General features: G+C 43.2%; 1 protein-coding gene across 4 annotated transcripts in view; it reads left to right on the top strand.

Annotated features, from left to right (window-relative positions):
* The window catches only part of PFKP (phosphofructokinase, platelet), a 65,130-nt gene that overhangs the window by 11,902 nt on the left and 28,720 nt on the right, over nt 1-24,508 (top strand). For all 4 annotated transcript variants that reach the window (XM_033165053.1, XM_033165050.1, XM_033165051.1 and 1 more), the window contains exons 3-10: nt 4,128-4,201; nt 13,116-13,193; nt 16,808-16,997; nt 18,811-18,976; nt 20,213-20,257; nt 20,346-20,454; nt 21,838-21,933; nt 24,354-24,446. In XM_033165053.1, coding sequence (XP_033020944.1) covers nt 4,128-4,201; nt 13,116-13,193; nt 16,808-16,997; nt 18,811-18,976; nt 20,213-20,257; nt 20,346-20,454; nt 21,838-21,933; nt 24,354-24,446 — 851 coding nt within the window. The remainder of the gene's footprint in view (nt 1-4,127; nt 4,202-13,115; nt 13,194-16,807; nt 16,998-18,810; nt 18,977-20,212; nt 20,258-20,345; nt 20,455-21,837; nt 21,934-24,353; nt 24,447-24,508) is intronic.

Raw genomic sequence — 24,508 nt, 5'->3', positions numbered from 1 at the left:
ATAATAATAATAATAATAATAATAATAATAATAAATTTTATTTATTTATTTATTTATTTATTTACTTATACATACATACCCCGCTCATCTGGCTGCCCCACTCTGGGCAGCTTCCAACTAAATATTAAAATACAGTAGTCCGCCAGCCATTAAAAGCTTCCCTAAACATTAATTCACTCAGCAATGCTGAGGTTGATTGCATTATCACCAATCTGCTTCCTTTGTAAAAGGTTAAAGATGTGCTTATTTAACATACACTTAAATTCTAATTAAGACTGACTTCATTGCAAGGTGAGAGCTAAAGGTCAAATGCATGAAGCGAAGTCTTAGGTATGAAAAGCAGAACATTGACAAAGTGGACTTACCGTAAGTTCAAGAAAGCTTATGCCAGGGGTAGTCAGGATTTTGCCTATCAGGTGTTGTTGGTACACCTGTTGGAGTGCAGCAGTGCCTTGTGAGTGCCACATTGGCTAACCCTGGCGTATGCCATAAAATTTAGCTAGTTCTTAAGGTACCCCAATATTATTTTGTGGGTTTCTTGAGGGGGGTGACTGCAAGGGTTCCCCTCTGGAAATTTTTACAAGGTCGTGACTTTCAAATCCAGGTGTCAGTAGTGGTTTGGCAGGTGACCCTCCTAAGTTCCGATGGGAGGTGTACTTCAAGACCCTAGTTCAGTGAATGTCAAGATCCAGAAACCGCTGAGGTGCATGCAACTCACAAATAAGTGACTTAGGTTCTGACTGTAATCTTTGGCAGAGTGAGTATTTTCTGGCAAATTTCTCTGGAATTTTGATGAGGCTGTTGAAGCAGAACAATAGACAATTTCCCCTCTCTTCATTTAGTGCAGAGAGTGCAAGGGGGCCATTAACAAATACAAAGCTACCTTATAATGAGTCAGGTATTTCCAAATATGGCTGACTATAGATGCCTAGGATTGAACCATGTGAGACACGAACTTTACAACTGAGCTGCAATCCCACCAAAGGTGCTATATGCCAGCTGCTCACCGATATCTCTTGTTTCAGGCCACATGTGGTTACTCATCTCTGGTCAACTCACTGATTCTCAGTGGATTTTAGAATAATTGAATGTGTACTGTACTAGCTGTGCACGTGTGCTGAAGGCACAGAACTCTTTGCTCCCCGGATTACATGACAGAATTGTTTTGCCATGGCACATGCTGAACTTTAGATCTGCTCACACATGTCCAGTTGATCATGGCGTTTAAATAGTCATAATTTCAGGGTTCTCTGCATGTACCAAATGACTCAGGGAAGGGAGGCAACTGTCTCATATCATACTTCTGTCTGCATCAGTTTTTAGTGTGACTCCACCCCACATTCTCTCTGAATTTGTGTGCTGGGCACTGTGTGCTACTGGACATGCTACCTTGCCAGGGCACAAGGGGCATTTGTCCTTCAACAAGCTGGTACTGGATTCTTGAAGATCTATTTTCTGCTGTTGTGGGCCTGTGCTCCCAAGCCATAAATGATCTTCAGTGCATAAGACACCTTCAGGCAATTAAAACCGCAGTTGAATGTTCAGGAAGGTGAATGGATCCAGCTACCTATTTGGCAATAGCGCGTTGCTGTCATACAGGCAGTCAGGCCATATTAATGTTCATCATCGGTGATGGGATTAGGTATTTGGGTCATCTTGTTCACTGGTCTGCGCAACTGGTTCCAAGGATGCCATTGGTGCATCTTTGGAGCCTTGTGAGTGGGTCATCAAGTTGTTGGGAAAGGATGTTGATCCAGGGAAGAGGACAGGAAAAAGTTTTCATTTGGGGTGGGGGGGGGTTACAATTCTCTTTACAGACCCATTTGTAAAAAAGCTTGGGAGCTACTAGCCTCTGCTTGTCTTATGCTTTGTAAATCAAGAAGCTTTTAAAGTATTGAACCCTAGTTTGTGGAACAAGGATATTAGTAACTAATTTCTGGTAGCTTGTACAGACTTTTGTTATGAATCAGTGAAACTTGCAAACAAAGAAAGCTCTTATGAACCTAACCGGGTCTGTAACATCCACACAGTAAGACTGGAGTTTGGAGTGGTGTTCTGGAATACTGCCAGACAGGAATACTTTTTCTTAAGATAACTAAGGGGGGAGGGAATCTTGGTGTAGATTTTACAGTATAACCATTGCAGCTAGCTCCATCATCTGCATCGTTCCACTTCCCAATTTAGATCCCTTTGTGTTCCATTTACAAATTCCTTGATATGTAACCCTCATACCCAGTAGGGCAATCCTGCACTCCACCACTTAGAGATTACTGTGTGCTATACAGGGCAAATTAAAGCACATCACTGTTAGATCTGCCTGGCGGTTGCTCATGAGTAACCAAGCACGAGTCCCAACTGTCTTTTAACAGTTTATTGGTGCAGACTATTTACAGTGTGGAGAAACAGAAAAACACGACCGTCCTAGTCACTAGCAGAATTCCGGCTGTGACCCCAACAAAGGAATTTCGGCATCCCCAGGCGCCTCCTCCCCTGTCTCCTTTTGACCCCCCTGCGCAACTGGGGTGATGGAAGTGGCATGCTCCCCTCTAAACGAATGTCGCAGGAGGCGCTGGGGCTCACAGCAACATCCTCAAGCTGCTGCCTCTCCGGACTGCTGGTTCCCTGACTTTCCCCACCAGAGGAGGAGTAGCTTTGCCCGCTGGGAGATGTATCACTGCCTAGGAGGTGTCTGGGCTCTCTGTACATCAGCGAGACCTCTCGCGGGGCCAAGGGCAGTTCCCTGACAATCACAGATATTGGAAATTCTTTATTGTGACATATTGCAATATCATAATACTGCCTTACACTTACCCTTCAATTTATCCTGAAAGGAAATTGCCGTCAGGACTACTCAAACCCAAATTCTGCAGGGCTCTGTGGTTCACAGTGGTACCCTGAGGTTATTCAGCAAACACATGGTGACTTGTCATACCACATGCAGAACATTTTGCAATTTACTGAAGAAAATGGGACAATGTTGAAGGAGATCTTGATATTTTGTTTGTATCTTGCCTCCCCCGATGGAGCTCAGGGTGATTGATGTACATGAAGATTCGACTATTGGTAGTTCAGGTGAGAGGTAGTAATTGGCTCAGGGTCATCCAATGAGCTTCATGGCTGAGCAGGGAATTGTCTCTCTTGTATCTCTGTCCATGCTGGCACCGTGCAGGCCTGACGGTGTGATGGTCTCCTGTTGGTTGTGGCGGGTCTTTGGGACATCCTGGAATGTTGCGTCAACAAATATTCGACCATTCCTTTTTTTATTTCATTTCATAATGAAATAATTAAGAATGTATTTGAGAGTAGATATAAGAGATAGTATGGGATTGTAAGCATTCATATTAATTGCAGTTTAAGCAAAGGGGTTTGTCAGGAAGTCGGTCTAGAGGATTTGGAATACATGGTATGTGAAAATTAAACAGGGGAAACCCTGTGTGTGTGTTTTTGTTTTTTGTTTTGTTTTTTCCTCTCTTTCTTTTTCTTCTTCTCTTTTTTTCCTTTTTTCTTTTTGTTTCTTCTGTTTTTGTTTTTGTTGTTGTTGTTTTTCTTTACAGTGATTGGTATGGGATACAGTAATTGGTTATAGTGCAAAAGTAAGACATAGACAAATATAATATTATTGTAAATAATTTTATTGGCACTGAAAGGTTCTTTGTTCATATTTGCTGTTTGATGTATCTGAAATTCTGGAATTCTGTTTGTGGAAAATTTAAATTTTGCAAATAAAATTTACAAAAAACAAACAAACATCCGACCATTCCTTGATGCCATGTGAATTTCCCCAGAGTGGCTGGGGAAACTCAGCCAGATGGCCGGGGTACAAATAATAAATTACTATTATAAATTATTATTATTATTATTATGGAGAGACTGCACATTTCTACATGGGCTTCCTGTGCCGGTCAACTGGAGTGCATTGCTTCAAGCATTCATTAATCTCTCTCTATATGGCAACGAAACATATAATTACAATACACAGTGTCCGTTCTCCGGACACAATCAGAATTAGTTTTGTAATATGCCTTTCATGCTAAAAATTACAGTTTGTTTATCGTTAAAGACACTTCAAGTTACTGTTTCTTTGGCAACAATGTTAACCTTTCCTCTCTTTGCTTTCTCTTTTCCAGGTATGAATGCAGCAGTCCGTGCGGTAGTGCGTATGGGAATTTATGTTGAAGCAAAAGTATATTTTATCTATGAGGTTGGTGTTCACATTTGTTATATGTATGCCCCCACGGTCCATCTTTTGGTCTATGCAGAGAGAGAGAGAAAAAAAAACACTCCTTTGGAAAGTGTGGAATGACAAGGAGAAAAGCAGGGACAAATTGAGAAATGCAGCCATTGTCTTCTCAGCACTACATGCTTGACTGAAAGTATAGGAAACAAAAAAGGGGGGATCAGCAAAATATGGCGACACAGAGAGGGAAAGTAAGGACCCCCCCTAATTTTATCCTCCTCCTCTGCTCCACACCTTTGCTTTTTTCCTTGATCCAACTAAGGAGGTCCACACATGGAAGCAGCCTTCTCTGTGCATGACACTTGCTCAATCTGAAGCCAGGAGCTTGATTGCTGGTTCTAATACTTCGTTCTGCATATCCATCCAAGTTGTTTTTATAGTGGGTGGTTTCCTTATTGTGGGACATAATAATATTTGAATCTATGCATGCTGAATGTTCATTGGACTTCTTCCAAAGCCACACAATGAGCCTATTGTCCTTAAGTTTATAAGCTAATAAAGCATTCGGCTCTTGATGAAGTTGCATCTGAATTGATGTGATTGTAGAGATTCAAAGTGCATTAGGAAGTGTTTTTATAAGGAAAATTATTCCCCCCCTCCCCCGTCTGGCTCTTTCTCTTTGCTGACCCATGCCTGTCTACTTCTGTAACTTGTGAGTCGAGGAACTGTAAAACATATGAATATACAGGCAAGCGGAACTCTGTGCACCACAATCCTCTGTAGTATTGCCACAGCAACTAACCAAGTATTTGTGTGTCATGCCAGCTCTGGAAGTTCCTGTTTTTACTGACAAGTATTTTGCCACCTTGCTTGAAAGAAGCTGGGTGCTTTTATGGTTGGAAAGATTTTTCTTTCCCTTATCTCTGCAAAAAGGTATCTCAAATCTGTCCTCTAATAGTGCTGGCTGACTGGGGGGGGGGTGTCACATCCTGAACTGAACACTGGCTCTCCACAGAATCCCTGAGCAGAGGTTCAGGCAAAGGGCCTCTTAAGCCCCACTTTGGCACAGGCCCCTCTGATGACCCACATTACGTTTAGCATGAGATACATACTAAAGAAAGTCTCTCTAGCTGTTCACCCTGGAGGAGGATGTTAAACAGCCCTCTGCCTGTCTCTTTGCTCAAGTGGCAAAAAGCAACTGATACATTTAATAGGAATACGGAGACTATGCAGGTGGGCAGAGTCACTAATGGTTTATCCCTGGCATGATTTCATTGGCATTCTGGATGCAATCTTCTGTTTTCTGTATGCAATGCATTTGAAGTGCTGCCTTTTTTTTTTTGTTCGTGCAGAAAACTTATTCTATAATGGAAGTGATTTCATTACATTAACATTATTTTAAGCAAATGCTTCAAAAAGACTCTCAAAACCTTTTAGTAGTTAAAAAGACAATTTCCTAAGATTATGAAAAGGTAAATTTCATGGTAGAGCACCTGTTTTGCAGGCAGGAGTTCCCCAGGTTCAGTTTCTGACATCTCTAGGTAAAGCTAGGCAGACAATAATAATCATAATAACAACAACTAGATGCTGCCACTATGTACATGTATATCACTGGAAGAATTGCATAAATATGAAACTAAACTGACAATATCATAATGCAAAGGGCATTTATAAATATTTCACCAGAGGCAAACCTATATATGCTTTAAATCATCAAAGTGCTAGTACAAAGTGCAAAAATACAAAGTGCCATATAATGTTCAATATAATGATGAAGATGGTATAGCAAATGTCTATCAGACGCGTAGGTCCATCCTCACAATGTTGGGGAAGGTTATTCAGAATCCCTCCAACATGTGGGTGTGTTCTCCCGACGGGTGGCTAGCTTCAAACTTCCCGTTTCACCAACGGTTTCTTCAAGGTCTGGACTTTTCTTTGGTAACAACAATACAAACCATCAACTTCACTACAGATATAAATTCAATTATAGAATAAAAATTCAATTATACAATAAAAAATTCATGTACTCACCATCAAATCAGAACAAAGGAAGAAAACATAACTCAGCTATTCACAGTGCCTCAGACTCCCATCCTTCCAATACAGCTAATGAGGACTCAAAGTATCTCCAAGTTAAATACTTGCAGGCAGGCTAGCATTTAAAGGAACAGATTACTATTTGTGCTTGATGTAAATATTTAAAGATATAGCTCCATTCAAAGATCTAAACTCATTGACAACATCAGTACATGATATACAGACTTTAACCACTTCTCAAGTATTTTTTCTGAAGTACAGATACCGTGACTGTCTGTTGTTGTTTCTACTATGTACATGTAGGCTGCACTGTATGTACCTATAGCTGACTTGATACAAGGCAGCGTAATATATCCATATCAGTAATTAACCTAACTATGCTCTGGGACTATTTCCTCTTTAAGTTCCAAAGGTCAAAGTTAAAACTTGGGAGGTAATAGCTAACTCCTACTTGCTTCCGTTGTTTTGACCTTTGAAGGTGGGAAGGTTGGCAAATGTTTGATACCTTTTTAAAAAGTTTAATTTGACTAGTAGCGCAGCTTACTCCAAAGTAAGTCTCACTGATTTCAGTGGGCCTTACTCTCTACTGCATAGAATTGCAGCCTATTTGTGTTTAGGATAATTGTCCCCTGATTGTACCCTGAGCCAAGTCGTGGAGTTCCGGGTCTTACATTAATGTGCTACAGAGCTGTAGTCCCTAGCATCTTTATTCTGCTTCTTTTTTTTATCCCGTTTCCTCCCAGCGAGAGTTTTATTTGTTCAGTGAAGTAATTATGCTTGAGGTCGTGGGGAAAAGTAGCCCCCATGTCGGCACTGCTGCAGTTTTCTGTCAGCTGTGCATTCCAAGCTGTCATAACCTGGAAGTTGTGCTGACTGTAACTTAGCAAAGGCAGAAATGCAAACTGGCTGCGGACAAGTTGCGGGGTGTTTTGTCTTCAATATCCCTTTCTTTTTAAACACACAAGTGCCTATCAGAAAAATAACTTTTCTCTAAGAGCCCCCTGGAATGACGGAAGTGTTTGGTGTGTATTTGTATTAGTGATGATTAATAGACTGTAATCCCATCTCGGCACAAAATAATCTAGTAAAAACACCTTGAACTATTTATTTTGATACCACTTCTCTGGTGAATCTTACAAATCTTACCAAAAAATCCCCAGAAAGTATTAAAAGTATATGATAAAACAATATTTGTTTTAACTTTCTGGTGGCTACATGCCAGCCAGCAGTGGGTGAGGACCCAGAGGAATGGAGCCATAGATGTGGTCTTTGTAGGTAAAGCTAAAAAAAAGATAAAAGACCCCTGGACAGTTAAGTGCAGTCAAAGGCAATTATGGGGTTGTGGCACTAATCTCGCTTTCAGGCCGACGTTTGTCCACAGACAGCTTTCCGGGTCACGTGGCCAGCATGACTAAACCACTTCTGGTGCACAGGGGACTGTGACGGAAGCCAGAGCACACAGAAACGCCATTTACTTTCCTGCCGGAGTGGTACCTATTTATCTACTTGCACTGGCTTGCTTTCGAATTGCTAGGTTGGCAGGAGCAGGGACCGAGCAATGGGAGCTCACCCCGTCGTGGGAATCCGAACCACCGACCTTCCGATCAGCAAGCCCAAGCTGGCAATGCTCCAGCCACATGAAAGCCAGAAGTTTCCACTCACACAGCCACATTCAGGCAAAAGCACTTCTGTAGAGCTCAGAGCAGGATTAGTAAGGGGTATGCCCTTGGAAGAATCTAGAGAGATACATAGAGTGTTGCATTTACTCCCACCCCAGATTCCCTACCTTGTGGTAAGGTTTCAGGGTACAATGTTTATGAGGAGAAATTATAATTATTGCTCATTAATATGGATGAACAGGTTATTGAGTGGCTAATAGTCTCTAGGTATAAATCAAGAGAAATTAGATATCTGGGAATTTGTCAGATTATGCCTTTATTACGCACAATATTTTTCAAGTGTATGAGAAAGCAACATTAGATAAGAAAAAGTGGGCCACTTTAGCTCAACATGTGTATATGTGTGTGTGTGTGTGTTGTGATATATTCAAGAAGAAAAGGTTGCTGAATATATTTAGACTGCAGCAGTTAGCTTGTCCTAAATGAGAAGTTTAATACACTGCTTAACCTCACAATGGATCAGGATTTACTATAGAATAGATTTAATTCAAACACATTCAGCACCATCTATTACATAGCTGTCAACTTTTTCCTTTTTTTAAGGGAAATTCTCTTATTCCAAATAGGATTCCTCGCAAGAAAAGGGAAAAGTTGACAGCTATTATCTGGATAGAAGGGTGTTGGGGCAATAGAGGGAGAAGTTTATTTCCAATTCTATCTCCCACCCCACCACCCACAAAAGTCTGGCCATTGGTTTTTCTTTTAAGAAGTGTGTGATATGAGATTCAGGTAACTAGAAAACCACAAATGCCTTCTAGCATTATAAGGCAAAGTAAACCTTACCAGCTACAGTCTGTGAAATAATCTTTGTTTAAGATGTGGTGTGCATCTGCTTCTAGAGAATTTGGGGGTGGTGCTGAAATGTAACAAATGGAAAATTTAGCAACTCTAGTGCCTATTGTACCAACTTAAACATTAAAATTAAGGTACTCCCCATCCCAAATCTCAAAAATCAAAAGAGTGAGAAAATTGACCCGCTATTTTTTAGGAATAGGGATCAGAAATTCAGGACTACCCTGGGAGAACTGGAGCATATGATGAGATGCAGTTTAAAAAACAAAAACAAAACTCCCCGCTTCATTAGCTGAAGAATAAATGATAGCCAACATCTCTTGAATGCATGGGTCTGCCACAAAGAGGTATTTGTTGTAGGTACAGTACCAGAATATAATCGGGCAAATCCGGTGCCTTGGCACGTAGGCTGGGAAATTCCAAAGGATATGTTGAAAGGACAGAGATTTCCTCCGCTCCACTTCAGAAACCATCATGAGCACAGCAGCTTCAATGGACATTGTTGTTCTGGTGATTTGCCCTCTGTCTGCAATGGAGAGTAGCCATGGTTGCTGTAACATGCTTGCACTTGTTAATTAGTGTAGCATTTTCTGTGTTTGTGTGTGAATACCTTTGTCTCTGTGCTTACTCTGTCTCTGTGAACACTGCAACATTCTCAGGTTTATCAGCTGCAAAACTGTTTGGATTTACATTACCTCAGCTGGAAGTACAGTCAAATTATGTAGGAAATGGATACGCATTAAATGTTAAGGCTTTCAACAAGCAATCTGCTCTTTTCAAAGAAAAAGCAACAACGTTTGGAAATTATAGATCAGAGGTTTGTTCTGAAATGTATATTCAGAGAAAGGGACAGGTAGCACTTAGGAATTTTGCAGATGATCACAATGCCCTAATACCGTATGCATACAGCCTGAGTGAATTTTTACACAAAATGTTTATCTACACTACAAATGTATAGTTCTTAACATGTTTATAGTGCCATAGCTTCCCTCAAAGACTACTGGGAATTACATGTGTGTAGTTCGGCCTTTTTCCTTCTCTTGCAGCAATGTGACCTCTTTGGATTTGTCTTGACTGCATACAACTGAAATGCACTTTTTCTGTCCAGCTCTGAACAAAACAAAACAAAACAACAAAAATACGATTTGGCAACAGAAGCTGGTTCTAAATGCTGCATCATGATGGGCTGCGACATATATCTGGCAATAACCCCCATCCCCAGACCAGTCTTCACTTTTTAAAAGCATGCTTTAAAAAAAAAAGATAGATAAGCTGTAAGAAAACCCTCTGCATGGATCCTAAAAGGCAATTTCCCCCAATAACCATGTCCACAAATATTGCAGCTTGCCCCTCAGGTTATTTCTCCAAGAGGGCACAAGAAAATGAGAAGAAAACTAGTCTTGACCAGGGCTAGCCCAAGACATTTTACCTCTGAGGTGAAACACAAAATGGTGCCCCCTTCCTCCAGGGAAGAGAGTGAGTGAATATCTACATCAGGTACAAGGGTGGGAATAAAGATTTACACCAGGATCAGCTGCTTCTGTGGATCCTGCTGCCTGAGGCAGTTGCCTCAACTTGCCTCATGGGTGGGCCAGCCCTGGTATTGACATGTATACAGCAACTGTTAGTAGTATAGTATTCAACTGGCGTGGATGCATCATATCTCTGAGCAACCACATAAGATCATGGGGCTATTCTTGAAGTTGGAAGGGCTTGTTGCATGGCAATACCTGACCCCTCCCGTGGTGAAATAAAGACTCAGGACACAATAAGTAAGGATAATGGGCATAGAAAGGCCACAACTTTATTGGTTACGGATGTTGAGCAGTATTGGCCCCAGGCATTGGATCTAACCAACTATATCTGGCTCACTCCAGCCTGATGTGCTGGGAGTCCGGGAAGTGTTAACCACCGATGGGGAGCCCTGTTGCTGCACATTAACTAGGAACTTGCCCTGGGGCCACCAATGAGGGCGTGCCTTAGGCCCTCACCTTCCACGGCTTCGGACAGGGCCACGCCCCCCAGACTCCTTTAATGGAATACCCTTCAGCATTTCGGGGGAGGTGATGGCCCAATCTCTCCCCCCCTTCAGCCTTCCAGAGATAACCCAAAGCCAGTGTGGTGTAGTGGTTAAGAGCGGTAGACTCGTAATCTGGGGAACCGGGTTCGCGTCCCCACTCCTCCACATGCAGCTGCTGGGTGACCTTGGGCTAGTCACACTTCTTTGAAGTCTCTCAGCCCCATTCACCTCACAGAGTGTTTGTTGTGGGGGCGGAAGGGAAAGGAGAATGTTAGCTGCTTTGAGACTCTTTGGGTAGTGATAAAGCGGGATATCAAATCCAAACTCTTCTTCTTCTTCTTCTTCTTCTTCTTCTTCTTCTTCTTCTTCTTACCGCGAAAACCAAAGTTGTGACGAATTGCTACGAGGTAGGCGAAAACCACCAGGCCATAGCCAATTTGCCAAGCGGGAAAATTCCTACCAGGCCCCTCAACAGCGACCAACCGAGGTCCATAGCAAAGTCAGGAGAAACCTGCCTAAAGGGTGGGTGGGTGGGAAAATCTTCATGGCTGGGAGCAGGAAGCAAGAGATTGAGCCCAGGCCGCGGGCTTGCTTAAATGCAGCAAGCCATGCCCCCCCGGAGCGACCAGGTTGTTCGCTCAGAGCAGTAATGCGCCCGGGGCTCAACCAATGGCTCAGGGGATGGCAGCCATCCCCTGAGCACGTGAAGGGCTCGTGGCGCCTGCAACCCCCCCTCCTTGCTATGGGCGGAAGGGGCTTTATATTTAAAAATGACATCTATCAGCTGAAGCTTGTGTCACATATGGTGTAGATAGTGGAGGAAGAATACATCTGATAAGAGAGAGCAGCTAGCTAGTTTTATGAAATATATTAGTTCTCGATAAGCTCCACTCTTGTGTTTTATCAGCCTTCTAATAACTTCAATGGGATCTATGTTGGCATCCATCTGTCTCGGAAGCCAATGGAGTGAAACCTTTGCATTAGCAGCAGTGAAGTGACCTCCTTGGGACGCAAGCCTGGGCAGTGTGTATGGAGGTCTTGGGCTGCCCGGACGACAAGACCCTCCTCTCAGCCTCACTGATGTGGTTCAAAGGAAAGCAGATCAATACATTTGGCATCAGCTGGGCTGCAGGAGCTGCAGAGGATCTATAAAAATATGAATCTATAAGCAGCGATTCACAAAATGTCCAGGTCTGCCTTAAGAGTTCCAACCCCCACCGGTTAAAGTGCATGCATTCTGGAAACCTTCAAGAGAGTGAGGAAGGGGAGTTGTTAGGCTTCAGATTGAACATGTAGGCACCAAGTATGTGATATGTGGCCCTGTGTTTGAGGAGAGGTGTTTCCATAGAATATGTTTGCAGATACAGTCGTACCTCAGCTCCCGAACGACTTGGGAGTCGGACATTTTGACTCCCGAATGATTGAAAACCGGAAGTGAGTGTTCCGGTTTTCAAACATTCTTTCGGATGCCAAATATCTGACGGGGCTTCTGCAGCTTCCGATTGGCTGCAGGAAGTCGAAGCCGTGCTTTGGAAGTCGAATGTTTTGGAAGTCAAACGGACTTCTGGAACAGATTCTGTTCGACTTCCGAAGTACGACTGTAGTTGGCTGAAGATTGTTGAATGTGCAGGCCTGGGATGGCTCTTTTGTATTGAATTGAGAGCTGCTGTGATGTTGAGCAGCTCTCAGTTTTTTTGTTACTGTTGGCATTCAAGAAGCCATTTCATTTTTTTTATGTTCTTCGAGAAGGCCCACGTCGAATCTTTTCAGTGCAATTATTTATCTGCTGAAGTCTGCCCTAAAACAATCATTTTATGGTTGAGATAGCCTTATTTCACAAACTGAAATCCTTTGGTTAGTACCCCACTGTTCCTCCAAGGTGTTAAGTAAAGCATACTTGTTGAAATCATGTGTGCTGATGTACCATGAAATATCAAACTGAAGCAGGAGTTTATAACCAGGTTTTCTGAGTTCAGTGCTGTATGTATGGATGTTGACAGGGGTGACAACTTGAATAAAATATTGGGGAAGCACAGGAAAGCCATGATCATATGACTGGGCACACACACACACACACACACACACACAATTTGAATGCCAATGCCCATAATCGGGGGGGGGGGCTGTCCCCCTCAAATATCTTATTGGTTGGGGGTGAGGTCCCCTCAGCCCCTAAGAGTTGGCTCCTGTGGTTGCTGATGCTATAAACCACTTTAGCCTTTCATTTCAAATCTTCATGCTTGCAGTGGTGACACCATTCTCTTTCTTTCCTGTCCGTCTTACTTGATCATAAGCTTAGCATAGGTTTTATCATAAAAACCCTTTTATGCTACAATTGTCTTTCATCCCCTCTTAAATAAATGCTCTTTTTTATATGTCAGGTTTCTATAATGTTTCTCTCTTGTCACAGGGTTACGAGGGCATGGTTGATGGAGGTGACAACATTGTTGAAGTCACATGGGAAAGTGTTTCAAGCATCCTCCAAGTGGTAGGTCCTGAATTAAGAATTATTTTCATGCAAGTGCGTTACTTTTCTAAAAAACCATCCCTAAATATCTAATGAATAAAATGTTTTAGCAATTAAGCAAAATGCTTTGCACTAAACAGCTTTGTGTTTTGGTCCCAAGCCTGTTTATTTGAAAGTAAGTCTTAGATATACTTACTTAGAATTTTTGCTTCTGTCACCATCCAACATTTTCAGTGCACAAATATCTGGGCATTCTTGTTCTCTCTCTTTTTTATGCTCAGGGAAGAGAAATGGAGCAGCATTCAAGCAGAAGGATGCCAGCAGAGCTTGGTGTCTCTCTTTCCTTTTTATTTCTCCCTCCTAGTATGAGTCAGTATAAAAAATGTTCCTAATAACTGTTTTGTGTTGGCTTGAGTTTGGCTCCTCTTGCAGGAAAATTCCCTGCCTGCTGTGACTTGCATCACGTATGGGTATGGTAGTGCCAAGAAAAAAATTCAGCCTAGATGAGCCCTGTGCCACAGTAAATTGACACTGTTCTGAGAGCAAAATATGGACATAGCCTTAATTCTTTTTCCTGCATCAAAAAAGAGGAATTAATATTGCATAATCAGCAACTAGCACGTTTTCAGCAAAGGAAATTACATAACAGTTTTCTCTTATATTGACATTCTTCTAGTATGCAAAAAATAAAAATCCTTTTGCCACTTCTGACCGGTGGCAGAACTTCAGTCAAGGATAATAAATGTGATTTAAACCTTGACTGAAGGGATTTATGCCTTTGAACCATATACTATAAAACTAACTGAACAGATAATCTGTTTCATAAGATTCAGCTGAAACACTGATTCTTCCTGACTTTTAAATCTTACACAGCAGCCGTTCTGAAGGTGTGGAGGGACAGAATACCAAGTCCAGATTGAAAAATAGATAAAGAAATAAAGGAAACTGTTGTGCAATGATAGCAGGAAGGCGAAAATGAATGTGGCTGAAATTCTACTTTGTCCTATAGTCATGAGTAACAGTAATGTGTGTAACAAAATAAATTTTTTTTTTAAAAAAAATCCTTCTAGTAGCACCTTAAAGACCAACTGTCTTATTACAAAGCTGTCTTATTACAAAGGAATTTCAGAAATAGACTGGAAAGAGAAGTTGCCAATTGCAGTCCTTAACAGTCGCCAACAGGTTTACCTCACCTATCAGCCAATCACCCATTCCCACCACCCTTCTGAGTAATACCCCTCCCCACTCTCTCACTATATATAAGGGTCTGGTGACTTCTATTTCAGTGTATCTGAAGAAGTGTGCATGCACACGAAAGCTCATACCAAGAACAAACCTAGTTGGTCTCTAAGGTGCTACTGGAAGGAATTTTTTTTATTTTTTATTTTGTTTCGACTATGGCAGACCAACACAGCTGCCTACCAGTAATGTGTATGTTACTTATTAAGGAACTTGTCATTAATGTTGTTTATTCCCCAGTAGCAATCACTTTATCATCTCATCTGTTATCTATAATTCAAGTTTATATATAACTGACTACCGGTACCAGCCATCATTTTTAGTCACCATCTGTACCAGGCGACCATAAATGATTTGCTTTGTACATAAGCCAAGTAAAGAGGATTAAAGTCCGCTAAATGTAAGATATTGGATCATCTGGTCAATGTCATACTTTCACACCTGCATCCTGCCCCTTCTCCGTGGAGTTCCGCGTAGCACGCATGGGCTTACCCCATTTAATACTCACAACAACGACCCTAGTCTCTCCTTTTCTTGTTTCTTGCCCCCGATCTGAAATGAAATGACCTCTGCAGAAAATCAACATACTGTTGCTGCTCTATGTTGGACAAGCACTGCATATGGTGTAGGGAAGCCTTTCCATATCAACGTTCTCTGCTTTTGTCTTAGCCTGGATCTCAGGCATGAGAGGGATGTAGCAACAAGCTCTCTACTGCCCTCAACATTTTTCGTGGTCAGGGGGAGTCCCCCCAAACCCCGAGCAGCCCCTGAGGGAAATATCGACACGGGACTACGTTCTATGGGATTAAAATTGGCCACAACTTTATTAAGATTCAGATGTAGGGAGACCTTGGCTCAGGCATTGGGCGTTTATCCTTCCCAGCCCCCAGCCGGGGATCTGGGAAACTTCAGGGTTATCCAGAATGTGTGGGGATTGGGCTAGCTCTGGAGAACTTATGTTCAAGCAGAGAGCAAGCCCCCCTGTTCGCTGCCGCTGGAGGGGGAGGGCAATGACGACCTCTGGGCGTATGGGCCAATGCCTCCCCCTAAGACCCCTTTAACGGGAACCCTGGTATCACCGCCGCAATGGGGGCGGGGGTCACCACCCCACCCCCACCCCATTTTAGGTAGATGACTAAAGGATTCCGCCCAAGGCCTGCAACCGCCAAAGTTGTGACGAATTGCTACGGGAAAGGCGAAACCTGCCAATGCAGGGAAATTCCTTTAAGGCCCTTCAATACTGACCTTGACATAGCAGCGCCTGCGTGCCTGTGTGGCTGTGGAAAAGAAAAGGTTAAACTGCAAAATAAACGTTGATTGGGGGGAGTGGAGGGTGGGGAAGCTCTGAAGCCAACAGCCACTTCCCAGGTATGACTCAACTTCTATTGTGTGCACTGTGTATTCCCTCCTTCTACCTGGCCAATCCCCCCCCCCCCGCAACACCTCCCCAGGCGGGATTGGGTGGCTGCTGGAGTAGGTGAAGACCACAGGTATCCAGCCCGGGAAGGTGGTGCCAGACCCAACTGCCAGCAGCTGCCCTGGGAACTCAGGCAGCTACGCAAAATGTGCACCCCATTTGATGTGGGGAACGGTCATTACCAGCTGAGGCTTCCTGGACTGATCCTTCTTGTCTGGTGCTTAGCTGACTTATGAACAGGTTTGACAGGAAACCCACCCTTAGCTACCCAGCCCCTGGCCACCTCCAGGCTTCCTGGCAAGAGAGGAAGTGTCTCTCTTGTTACAGCAATTGAGTCAACTCTCCCTGCCACCTTGCTTTCCGTCTCTGCCATCCTGAGTTCTCAGTCCCCTGTCAATAAAGGCATTGCTATGGCAAGTATCAACCATGTGTCAGAGTAGCTGTTATTTGACCGTTTATAATGAATTTTGTCCCTAGAATAAAAGGAATAGTTTGGAACCAGGGACCTACAAAATAAGCACAATAGATTAAAATAATTTTCAATCCCCCCAAAGGCAAGGAAATGTATATGTGTCGCATATTTCTTTAACCAAGTAGTGTTTACAGCTGACAACAGAGGTAGGAAATGTATACAGACCAGGGGTCAGCAAACTTTTTCAGCAGGGGGCCGGTCCACTGTCCCTCAGAACTTGTGGGGGGCCGGACTATATTTTGAAGAAAAAATAATGAACGAATTCTATGCCCCACAAATAACCCAGAGATACATTTTAAATAAAAGGGCACATTCTACTCATGTAAAAACATACTGATTCCTGAACTGTCTGCGGGCTGAATTTAGAAGGTGATTGGGCCGGATCAGGCCCCCGGGTCTTAGTTTGCCTACCCATGGACTATATGCCCCATCATACTCCTGTCAGCGCCAGCTTCTGCATTAGTGCTTATTGTTCCCTCAAGCAGATTCTTCTCTTTTACCTTGAAGGGAGGAACGGTCATTGGCAGTGCACGCTGCAAAGCTTTTCGGACCCGGGAGGGCCGCTTGAAGGCAGCCTGCAACCTGGTGAAGTGTGGCATCACCAACCTTTGTGTGATTGGTGGGGACGGCAGCTTAACAGGGGCTAATCTTTTCCGTGAGGAGTGGAATAGCCTTTTAGAGGAACTGGCACAAAATGGTAAGTCATGGTTAAGCTTGTGGGACATTAAGCTCCTCAAGTTCTATGTCAATTATTTTAGTATTTTAAAATTGCAAACCACCTTTGGTACATCAGCAGAAAAGTGCTGCATAAGTGCACAGAAAACGTATTTGTTGTGCTGTACAAGCGCTTACGTTCTTAGTTTATTGTATAAGATTTATATCCCTCCCTACATCACCATGATCTCGGAGCATTTCGCAATTAAGTAAAAACCAAGTAGAACATACTTTAAAGTGCAATCATCTCCCTTCTATTAAATATATCTGTCAGATTAGACATGCACCAACAAATATCACTTGGACTCATGACAGCCCATTCAAAAACCCTTTGTGAAATAGGAGAGTCTTCAGCTGTTGTTAAAATATAACCAAGGTTTGTGCTGGTCAAAGCTTGGAGGGGAGAGTATTCTATACCTGGGGAGCATTTACAATAGGATTGCAAGTTGATACAGAGGTGGAGGTGCTTGGATTGACGTACTAGTGTTACACAATGATGCAGTTTGTCACTTATTTCCTTGTTGATTCCAAGAAGGCACCTGAGAGACAAACTGTACCTAGACTGTTCTGTTCTCCCACTTGCCTCTGTCACAGAATTAGGCTCTTAATCCTAGCTTTTGCCCTTAAAAGCCAGTAGAGTACTGATAGCCACTGCCGTGTAGTTTTATCCCTGGTTGAGAGCGCGTAGCACTGTGGTAACATCTTATTTGGCAGTAGAGCTTTAATGGCCCTTGATACAATTAACTGGTTTTGTGAAACTCTTAATAACAAATAAAGAGCATATGGCTGCTTTGAAAATGGCCGGCATTTGTAATACAGTCATACCTCTGGTTGTGTTCGCTGCGGGTTGTGTTCGCTACGGGTTACAAACGCGCCAAACCTGGAAGTACTGGAACGGGTTACTTCCGGGTTCCAGCATGCATGCATGCACAGAAACACTAAATCGTGCTTTGCGCATGCACAGAAGCACCGAATCGCACCGTGCACATGTGCAGATATGGCGCTTCAGGTTGCGCTCTTTTCATGTTGCAAACGGGCCTCTGGAACTGATCCCATTTGCAACCAGAGGTACCACTGTATATGGATGACAAATGAGAATTTGAGTCACCGTTTCAGGGTTGGTCAGCTACTCTATTCTGTAGTGGATGCTCTTTTGTCCAGCCTGTGCTCTGGGTAACAGAAGTGTATTTTGCCTCTCAAGCAGTACTCAGTTTGGTCAAACTCTGAAGTACAGTTAGTGACATCTGGCAATCATATTTTCACACCACAAAACCTAAAGAGATCAAGAGTTTTAAACCTAAAAATTTCAATGTGAGCTCTCTCTCTTGTGTGAAAACAATTGCTTTTTCTTTGGAGTGAAACTGTGAACAAGCATTCTACCCTTAGAACATTACTTAGGGGGCAGAAGTGGCTCTGAGACCACCAATTGGACCGCCTTGTGTTGTATTGAGCACAGCTGAATACGTTTAAAGGTTAATAGTTTTTTTGTGTATTCATACAAGCACAGTCTTATCAAAACTTCAGTTCCATAACCCCAATAAAGTGAGGACATCTCTGGTTTCCCAGCTCACTTCCCATTCTTTCCCAATAACTAAAGGCAGAAATAAAACTTCCATTCATTGGTGAAGCTTCATGTGGCATTAATTCACTTAATCCTTTCTTCATAAAGAGCATTTTCTTGCCTCTTACACATGCCAAAACTGTAATAAATGATAAAGCTACATTGCTTTAACTTCATGGGGGGGGCGTGTTTGTCAGACATTTCTGGATCTATTTTTCTATTGCTTTTTTGCCAGGTGAGATTGAAAAAGGGGCTGTCAAGAAGTACGCTTACCTCAACATTGTGGGAATGGTTGGCTCCATCGACAATGACTTCTGTGGTACCGATATGACCATTGGCACTGACTCTGCCTTGCACAGAATCATTGAAGTTGTGGATGCCATTATGACCACTGCTCAAAGGTACTTTGAACTCAGGATGTGAGATTTTAAGATGGCCACTTGGGCAATGGCGAAGAGCCATGGTTCTTTTCTTTAGCAGTACTAAAGTGTACCAAAGTTGTATTAATTTCATCCTTTTGCCAAAGTTGAAAGGGTGGTTATGTGCACACAGCAAACCCGCCTGCGTTGCATTTTATGACAAAGGGAGGAGCCAGGTGAGAATCTAAACATGGATGTCAAAAATGGCATCCCTATCTTTCCTGTATTGTGTGTTTGTGGAAAGATGTGGCAGCCTTTGACTGCATCCACTATCATTTTTAACCCTGCCACCATTGGCATGCACAGAATGCTGCCCTCGGGATAAAAAGGGGTTATCACTCTCAATTTAAACTAACTGGAGCTCCCAGTTCCAATGGATTGAGGAACTGCTTAGTTTAAACTAGGAAGCACATATACCTCTAATCTCCTCACAGCTGTTCCAGAGGAGGAGCGGGGAGCAAGTGAGGTCAAGGCTTACAGTTACTCATTCACACAATGCTAAAACACAGATTGGCGTTGCATTCAAACTTTTGACCATAGTCTGCTTAAATACTATTGAAGTCAATGGAATTTAAGCAGTTTCTGTGGAGGCTTGCAGCCTTCTGCATTGTGTAGCCAGAGGAAAACGGAGCTCTGGAAGGCATTTCTGGATTCCTGGGAATGGCAGCTGAGTCCTGTCAACACTTGGGCTGGTATTTATCACATCATCAGACACATGCAGTGGTATGAAAACTGCATGTGGAGGTCAACAGGGAGGGGGGGAGCCCATCTTGCATAGATCAGGGGTTTTTAAGTTGGGCTTTGCTTTAATATTGCTTTTTTTGAATATAGTTTAGTTCTGTGAACAAATGGGGGGGGGGTTGAGATTTTATTGTGAGGACTTGCCTAGTTCTGCGGTTATTCAAATCTGTCTTTCAGTGAAAGGCAATTAAGATTTGAGGAATAACCTGTACACTCTCTTAAATGGCATGACTTCATTAAATTTAGTGTGACACAGTGGTCTGCAATCTTAGTTTGGGGGGTGGAAATAATAATGCAAAGAATAATGGCACATGATAGTATGCTGCAAACCAGAAAAATATGAAGTGCCTGGGGGAAGACTGAAAACGCAAGCGCAAATGTAGTTTCTGCAGTGCCAAACAACCGTCTGTCTTCTTTCTGTGCATTCATACTTTGATGCTGTTGTGACGCTATTAATATTTATTGTAATTGTTACAGCCATCAGAGGACCTTTGTCCTGGAGGTGATGGGGAGACACTGTGGGTATGTATGTCTGCCAACACCACATTTAATTAAAATTGCCGAAATATACAGTTCACGCTCTCATTTGGATTTTCTGATTCTATTCTAGGTACCTAGCTCTTGTTAGTGCCTTAGCCTGTGGTGCAGATTATGTCTTTATTCCTGAATATCCACCTGAGGAAGGATGGGAAGATCATATGTGTTCTAGGCTTTCTGAGGTAATTATTTTCTGCAGTGGCTTTCAAACTCTGTCCTGGGATCTCTTAGGCTTCTTTGAAAGCTTACTAGGTTCCTCAATGAAAAGATCAGAGATGGCCGGAAAGCTTTCAATCCCACCATGTCCTAGGTAGAGCCAAAATGAAGGAAGTGTTCCATGGCATTGTTTTCCTACTGTGAAATTGTCCTCTTTTTTCATGATCTTTCCATTCCCACCTAGTAAAGACCACCCACCCCCCTGCATCACATGGGGCAGCGTAGAGGGTGGCCCAAAACATTTTGGCACCTGAGGTAAACCACAAAATGGCGCCCCCCTCCCCGCCAGGAAAGAAGGGGTGGGTGAAAAACTACATCAGGAACAGGGGGGGGGGGAAATAAAGATCCACATTGGAATTTGCTGCCCCTGTGGATCCTGCCACCCGAAGCAGTCACCTTGCCTCATGGGTGGGCCGACCCTGTCTGTGGAACATGTTCAGGTAGCAGGCACCTGGCATTTAGGTGACAGCACTCCCTTGTGAACTGCTTTTTAGCCCACCTGACTCTTATCTTTGGTTCTATTGTACAGAATGGAAGATATCGCTAGTGTTGACGATTTAGACCTGATCACCTCAGGCATGTCCAACAGGTAGATCATGATCTACCAGTAGATCACTGGATGTCTGTGGTAGATCATTGGTAGATCAGTGGTTACCCCCAAAGAAGCTAAAAAACTTTGGCTGCCCTAAAAAAAACCTCAACTTCTTTGCCCTGCACCCTTAAAATGACCTGAACCACCAAAAAAGGGCTTTCCTTCCTTTTTTTATTGAAAATTGTCGTTTATTTATCAGATATACAATGTTTACCACAGTTATACAACAAATGTTCCAAACGCAAATAAAGATAAAAATAAAAAACCTTTTAAAAGCTCTGTGTCGTTTTCCTCCTCCCTAAAGAAGCTCAACAACTTTTACGTGAACCCCCCAAAAACAGGGCTTTCCTTCCTAAAAAAAGCTCAACAACTTTGCAAAAGGGGGTAGATCACTGCCAATTTTTAACCCTGTGAGTAGATCACAGTCTCTTGGAAGTTGGCCACCCCTGACCTATATGATCTGCTGTTGCAGTGAGGAAGGGTTATTTGCCAACAAGGCAATCCACAGCTGGCTGGGGTTGCCAACAGTAATGAGGTGGCAAAAACGTGTTAGGAAGGACTATTTTTTATCCTGGCTTAGTAAGGTCTGTGGGGTGATTAATGTTCATTTTCGAAATGGCAACAGCGCATTAAGTAGTTGTAATAGTCTGAGAAGCTTTCAAGGTACAGCCCAACTTTGATCTTCAGCTATTTTCTGTGGTCTCAGACCATGAGGCAGATTTAATGGCTTTTCTGCATTATTATTTTTTAACCCTAGAACCGTGCACGAAAGAAAAGGCTGAATATCATAATCGTAGCAGAAGGTGCCATTGATTGCCACAACCAGCCTATAACTTCAGAGCAAGTTAAGGATGTAAGTATCAAGCTGCCAATCAAATCTGCTACCAAGGATATATGTAACTGAATGCTTCCTCTTCCACAAAGTCTAAAGCATGTATCATTTCTCTATTAACATTGTTATGCCTTACTTTATATTGTTGATTGCATTTTAATAATTTCAGGCGATACAATAAGTATTACGTGTCCTTTAGCAGTAACGTAATCAGGAATTATGGTTATAACCTAGCTGCTGCCTTTCAAAAGGCATAAAACATAAACATGCAAATACAAATGAGTATACAATGTTATTTGGGTATTTTGTAGGACCTGGTCAAAACATTCAAAACAAGGAGGACGCCTTCAGTTCTCAGTGCTGAACTGATTTTTGTTAAAAAATATATATCCATTATATGAACTAAGTGTGGTATTTATCAACTTGGCTACAATCCCAGCAATTTGAGCCTGCTCTTATCATGAAGGCTTCTCAGAACAAACTGTTACACTGTTCAGCCAGACAGTGACCCAGAAGTGCTATAAAAGGAAAGAAAAATCTTCACTTTAATGTGGATTGGAAAATAGTTCCAAGATGAGTAAGATGATGCTGCACAAACCACGAGGAGGCCATAACTTACCTTGACATATTATGGGTTTCTTCCGTGTTTGCAAGTGGGGGTGGGGTGGGGTTGAACACACAGCCTTTCAAAATTGTGTGGCCATTCCCTGCTGCATACACTCTAGCTTTGCTTCTGCCGCCAACACATTTATACTTGTAAAAATTCTTTTAAACCACCTCTGACCCAGATGTAGAGCCTGGAGTCTGTTTGGACTTTATTTTCTGTCACATCAGCACACTGCAAACTTTCAAGTGCTTTGCGTGGTTCCTTACCCATTCTCCACTTCCTCACAATGTACAAAAGGCAGGGGCATTCTTAGCCCCTTGGCTGCCCGGGGCGGGAAGCCAAGAGGCACCCCTGGGGGCGGGGCATCGTGGTGCGTGCGTGCGTCATGACGTCGCCTGCATGAAGGGGTACCGGGAGGTGGATTTGGGAGTCTCTGTGGGCTGCAAAGACTCCCGAATCCGCCGCCCGGGCTCCCTTGGCGGAGCGCAAGTCGGGGCAGGGAGAGGGACGGGTCAGCGAGGAGGGGTGTCCCTCCTCGCTGGCCCGCCCCTCTCCATGCCCCAGCTCCGCAAGCCAGCCAGCAGCGGAGCTCAGCATAGAGGCAAGGGATGGGCCAGCGAGGAGGGGGTGGCACCCCACCTCGCTGGCCCGCCCCTTGCCTCCATGCTGAGCTCCACCGCTGGAAGGGGGGGACTATTTTCGGCGCTGCTGGGGCGGAGCCGCAGGGGCGGCCAGCGAGGGGGAGGTGACACCCCTCCTCACTGGCCGCCCCTGTGGCTCCACCCCAGCAGTGCCGAAAATAGCCTAAAAATAGCCCCCGCCTCCTCCGCCCCCCTTGCTACGCCTCTGCAAAAGGGAATGCCAAACAGGGAGATCTCACAGTAGTTCAGATAAAAGGTCTCTCTCTAACCCCATATACCAAAACCCCTTTCTGTATCACTTTCTGCACCCTGGGTTAAGAGAGATCTTGCATTCAGACAATTGCAGGTCTCTTGGTTTGGGCTTTCACTTCTGTACCTCAAGGCCTTGTCCCAAAGTTACCATACATGGAGGTAGGTGAAGGATTAATGCCCAAACATTCCCACTAAGATGTCCAGTCAAAGTCTGGGGTTACAGGGTCACAGTGTCGGGTTGTAATTCTTAATCTTGATCTGCAAGAGGCCAGATTCTCCAGGAATCTTGCCCCACAAATGGAGTGGACTTTTCAGAAAGAAACATTTTCACAGATCTGTAGTTAGGAGAGTATAGGCTTGATTGTAACAAGGAATAGGACAATACTGGATTCCTCCCCCCTTGCTATTACTCCTCTGTATACAATGGTAGATATTTTTGTAACATACACCAAAAGTTATTCTTTTGTTTGTGTAATATTTGCGCACTAGAGTTAAGTGATTTCAAAATGTTCTATTTTAATTATTATAGGGAACAGTCTTTCAGGATGAAGACAAACAATAGTTTTTCAAAGACTCGAAGTGGGAGTAGTGGTGACAACGTTGCCAGTGCTGTACACACCTTTTTTTTTTTATCCTGCTGTTGCTTCAAGTCAAACTGGTTCTGAAACCTTGTCACCTTCACTTTTTAAAAATACTTGCTGAATACATAGGGATCAATTTTGCTTGCCCTAAGGTTAAGGGGATTTGAGAGCGTTGCTCCATCGCTATGAAAGAATCCTAACTCTTCATAATCTTTGTATTGTATGCATTCTTAAAGTTTTAAACTAGGATTTCCACCTATTGTTCAGGCACAATAGTACCCCCCGCCAGTGTGTTTCTGCAGCTGTTACAGCTCATAATCCTGTCCTCGTCTTTAACTTGACACTTTGTCTTTTTTGCAGCTTGTGGTGCAGCGACTAGGGTATGACACTCGCGTGACTATCCTTGGCCATGTGCAAAGGGGAGGCACTCCCTCTGCATTTGATAGGATTTTGGTAAGTAGACGCAGGCAGCCTGTGTGCTCAGCACCGTTGTTTACGGTGTTACATAGTTCCTT

This window comes from Lacerta agilis, chromosome 12, assembly GCF_009819535.1.
Source record: "Lacerta agilis isolate rLacAgi1 chromosome 12, rLacAgi1.pri, whole genome shotgun sequence".
In the NCBI taxonomy this organism is placed as follows: Eukaryota; Metazoa; Chordata; class Lepidosauria; order Squamata; family Lacertidae; genus Lacerta; species Lacerta agilis.
Note: the sequence above shows the minus strand (reverse complement) of the source record. Positions and strands in the feature narration are given on the sequence as shown.